General features: G+C 36.7%; 1 protein-coding gene across 1 annotated transcript; it reads left to right on the forward strand.

Annotated features, from left to right (window-relative positions):
- Positions 1 to 1267: 1267 nt before the first annotated feature.
- On the forward strand, positions 1268 to 3778 carry LOC113279416 (zinc finger MYM-type protein 1-like). Its single transcript, XM_026528110.1, has one exon. It carries the CDS (start codon positions 1268 to 1270, stop codon positions 3776 to 3778), a length of 2511 nt encoding a protein of 836 aa, XP_026383895.1.
- Positions 3779 to 5263: the final 1485 nt, after the last annotated feature.

The raw sequence follows: 5263 nt of genomic DNA on the forward strand, positions 1-5263 counted from the left end.
TCTTGCGTAAACCCTAGAAAGGATCAACTTGTTGATTTATCATATGGGAATGCTTTTGTGTCGCCATATATATATTTTTGTCGATGAGTTTGTATGTTGAACTCAAGAAGATATAACTACTGAGAACTATGCCGGAAGAATTCTTGGTCGCATATTCTCAAATTCCAAAAGAGTATCATTGGAAAAAGATTTAGAAGTAAAGTTCTGTGATAAGAATTCCGTCTCCAGGTTTATTTTAGAATCGGATGGAATGCTTGTTGTTTCTGTCGACTGGTGGAATATTGTACTTATAACACCTGCCGTTAATTTCATACTGATAGAATTTTGAATAGTGGTAAGTAGAGTTGTCGTTCACTCGGACTTTGTTGGATTGGTTTTAAGTTTTAATAAAATAAAAATACTACGAATAAGGAAATATATATACAAATTTTGTCACAGGATGAAGAGAGACCGGGACTCGAGATTCCACTGGTTTTCATGTTCATGGGGTTCATAAATTAATCCTAGACATTTATAGCTCAAAACAAAAGAAACAATAACTCTATTCTTTGCCAAAGTAAATTTCGTAAAAGTGGTCGCCCCTTATCCGTTGTTGGAGTACGAATAACACATTCCCATGGGGTGCCTTTAGTAATTTTTCTGGGGTTTTTCCAACTTTTTTCTGGGGTGCCTTTAGTACTTTATCCTGGGGTGTAAAACACCACTTTTCGAGCCAATTTCTCCGCAAGAGCTTATTTCTCTATAAATACCTACAAAGACATAAAATAACAAAATAAATACAAAATCGAGCACTAAAAATACGTATAATTGAGACATATTAGACACATAAATGTGTCTATCACATACCATCTGTGCTAAAGAAATATACCATTATTTGCTTGAGTGCAACTATGAGACTCCAAATCTTTGGAACGTTTTATGAATTGTTGGGTGCTGGTACTATAGTTCCAATCACGTTTAAAAAATTGGAAGATGAACCCATACTAGAAAAACAATTTTTAACGTGGAACAAGACGAGCTTTGAAGCACCAACTAGTAGTTAACCAACTACTCTGGACTACACAGGAATGAATAAGGATGGTAACATGGGAATTAAGCTAAAAGATGAGTTTATTGACTTGGGATCATTCGATTACATTACTAATACGTCATTATTACCACCACTTATTGATGCATCATTGGTCGGAATACTTCTAGATATCACTATTGATGCTAAACATTATACCGACATTAGATGACTTGGTTGGTGGATACAGAGTATTCGACAATGTCACTCGACCATTTTCGTCCACCGGCTAAGAAGTTAAAAACGATAGAGTCATTTTTCAAGCCTAAAAGGGGTGATAAATCAAGTGAGCTGCTTCCTTCTACTGACAATGTTGGCATGCCTACATCATCACACCATGAACATGGTACTTCTCAGCAGCAAAAGAATTCATCATATGCTCAACCAACTATATCTAGTAAATCCAAAGAAGTTGCAGTTCAAAGAAATGGAGGTACTTATGAGCGTGATCCAGGTTTGCGGCGCCAAATTTATGAATATCCAGTGAATCAACGTGATCAGGTACGTCGAGCTTATTTAAGACAGGGACCTTTCAAACCTAGATTATCCAAATATCCTCCTACTGGGGATGGAAGACAAGATCGTTATTTTCAATATAGTTGGCTGAGACAACATTCATGGCGAGAGTACTCTATCGAAAAGAACAAAACGTATTGCTTCCCTTGCTTTATTTTTGAAACGGATCCACCTAAGCGGCCTGCATTTACAATAGAAGGTTTCTCAGATTTCAAGCATATTGGTTCTAATAAGACGGTATCTACATGTTCATTTGTTCAACATGTTGGACATATCAAATCTTCTCACATGGTAGCTGTGGAAGCTTGTGAAAATCTTCGTAGGCCATCTCGCCATATTGATAGCGTTTTTCGTAAACAAAGTAAGGAGCTTATAGCAAAGAACAGGCTACGACTAAAGGTAGCAATTGAGACAGTTAGAGTGCTTGGTCTTCATGCATGTCCTTTTAGAGGTAACGATGAGTCATTAGAGTCAACAAATCGTGGTAAGTTTATTGGTTTGATGAAATATGCAGCCATATTGAATGACAAGATTGCTGAAGTTGTCTTAGGAAATGCACCTGGAAAGGCAATGTATACTTCACCGAAGATTCAAAAGGAAATTCTACATATTCTCGCTAACAAGGTAAAGGATACTATTCGTGCAGAAATCGGAGATGCTAAATTTTGTATTCTTGTAGATGAAGCACAAGATTCATCAGTTCAAGATCAAATGGCTATTGTTCTGAGGTTTGTTGATACTAATGGTTGCATTAGAGAGCGGTTTTTTGCAGTCAGAAGTGTTGAGGACACCACGTCATTAACTTTAAAGAGGGAGATTTCCGAAGCTCTTGCTTCACATGGTCTTTTAGTAGAAAATATTCGGGGTCAGGGGTATGATGGTGCTAGTAATATGAGAGGATCATGGAATGGGTTGCGGGCATTGTTTCTTAGAGATTGTCCATATGCTTATTATGTCCATTGCTTTGCTCACAGGTTACAACTAGCATTAGTAGAAGCAGCTACAGATGAGCAAGATGTTTATCTGTTTTTTGAGAAGTTAAAGGTTATTTTCAAGCTTGTTGGGGCTTCTCCTAAGCGTCACAGTCAATTGAAATCTGCAGCAGTATTAGAGGTCGCCACAAAATTAGCTGATGGTGAACTTGAGACTGGTTCGGGAGCCAATCAAACTCGTACTTTGAAACGGGCAGCAGATACTCGTTGGAGCTCACATTTTGGTTCTGTATTCAGTTTGATCCGTATGTATAATCCAGCTTGCATAGTCCTTCAAAATGTTATGAAAGATGGAAACACCTCTAAGATAAGGGGGATGGAGAAAGGTGCTTATCTTGCAATTAGGTATTTTGAGTTTGTTTTTATCTTACACTTGGTGGGAAGTGTTATGGCGGTAACAAAAGTGCTATGTCAAGCTCTGCAAAAGAAAACACAAGACATTGTTAATGCCATGAATCTGGTCAAGTCCACAAAAGTGCTTCTTCAAGAATTGAGAGACAAAAATTGGGTTACTTTTTTTGGAAATGTTAAAAAATTTTGTGATGAACATGACATTGTCCTTCCTGAATTTTCATATCGATATATGATGGGTACGAGTCATTCTTGTCAGCAGAAAGACCATATAACTATTGAACATCATTACCGCGTTGATATATTTAATGCTGTCATTGATTTTCACCTATTGGATCTAAGAAATCGATTCACAGAGAAATCAATGGAGCTACTTGTGCTTTGTTCAGCTTTCAGTCCGGATGAAAATTATAAAGCTTTTGACATTGATTCACTTTGCAGTCTCGCAGAAAGGTTTTACCCTGATGATTTCACGGGGCAAGAGGTATGTGTTTTAAGAAGCCAACTACAACATTACAAGTTAGACATTGCCGACAATCCATATTTTGGAAACATGACTACTGTGGCTGAATTATGTCAGCGATTGGTTGAAACTGGTAAGTCAAATGCATATGATTTGATAGATAGATTAATTCGTCTTGTCTTGACTCTTCCCGTTTCAACAGCTAGTGCAGAAAGGGTATTTTCATGTATGAATATTGTGAAAACGGTACCTCGTAACAAGATGGGTAATGAGTTTCTTGGAGATTGTATGATAGTCCATGCTGAAAGAGAAATTGCTGAAAAAGTGTCATGTGACTCTATCATAGATGACTTTGCTTCATTGAGACCACGAAAGGTCCAATTCAGTTAGTATATACGGGTTGCATATATTTTGTTATAGCTAGTTATGCATATATATATATAGATCGTCGGATCAAATGTTATACTTGTACTTAGCTTAGCCACTTATAAATCCTAATGTATAACAACTTTTTTGTTATAAAATATGTAACTTTTTGTACTTAAACGCTTATGAAATCTTAATGGGATATAACTTTTTGCTATAAAGTGAAGGGGTTCTTGGTTGTTGAAAGTTTTTGTTAATTTTATGGAGCTAACCACTTGGTGAATATTGTAAGGTTTTTGGAGATTTATGTTGCAGCGTTGCAGGTGAGATGATATATAGTCCACGGATTGTTATAAAGCTTATGAAATGATCGGGATTTGGTTGTTGGACAAGCGACATATGCATCAATAAAAAGGTACTACTTTATAATTTCTTTGGTAAAACTTTGATTATCTTGTTGAACAAAAAAAATTATTTTTTGCATATGTTTAGCCCTACCCAACACTATTTCCTGGGTCCGTCCCTGGATACAGTTGGTGTGCTCATAGAGGTCGTTGCGTGCATGGTTTACATTATCATCTTTGGTAACATGAATTTTGTGTTCGATCGAGGAAAATTTAAGCACAACTCTTATCTTGCTTTGAGACACATTTCTTGGATGTTACGGTTTATGATCTCTAGAGCTACGAGTTTTTTGTTTGATTGTGGTAAGCCGATAAAAATGATATCTACATTTTTTCATAGAGGAAAAAGAACTCGTATTCTTTGATGACAGCCTGAGGCCTAAAGAAATATATGGAGATAATGAAGATCTTGTTATTAGCTAACTCGAGGACGAGTTTCTTTCAAGAAGGGGGACTGATGTAGGACATCTGCGTCTGTATCAACAATCATTGTTGATCCCTTACGTTTGTATGAACAATGACTGTTGATCCCTTGCGTCTGTTTTAGTGTACTTTCTTTGCAAGTCCTTTACTTTCCTAGTTTAGGTAGAATTCCTTTTATTATCTTTTTAGTCGGTCATGCTAGCCTATATAAAAACTAAGCATTCTTGTTTAGAGACACACATTATTATTATCAAGTTATAATTAAAACAACTCTTTTAGAGCAATCTATCCTTCTCATCTTTGAACCCTATTATTCTTTCTGATTTCTCATCCTTTTCTTCCCTTCTCAACACCAGCAATATCCGTATTGCTTTCTTCTTACACATACTATATTAATTCTCAAAATGAAAACTGGTTGAACCTGGGCGCAAACCAAATTTCATATAATTAGGGAAGACTCAGGATACGATATGATCCTCGGACGTACGTGGATTCATGCTGAAAAGGTAACTCCAATACCTTCAATTTCACATTTCTCTGTTGAAGAAAGCTCTGAATCGGAAGAAATAGAGGATACTCCATCGTTCGAGCATCTGGAGGAATTCAAGGCCTTGATGGAGCTAACACAAAAACCTGAAGAAAATGTGCATGCTTTCATCAAAAGGTTCCGCACTCAGACAAG

The sequence above is a fragment of the Papaver somniferum genome, chromosome 5, assembly GCF_003573695.1.
Source record: "Papaver somniferum cultivar HN1 chromosome 5, ASM357369v1, whole genome shotgun sequence".
Lineage (NCBI taxonomy): Eukaryota > Viridiplantae > Streptophyta > Magnoliopsida > Ranunculales > Papaveraceae > Papaver > Papaver somniferum.

What these genes read in the sequence shown, in the direction of transcription:
- LOC113279416 (XM_026528110.1), top strand. Translation starts at nt 1,268, where the DNA reads ATGTCACTCGACCATTTTCGTCCACCGGCTAAGAAGTTAAAAACGATA.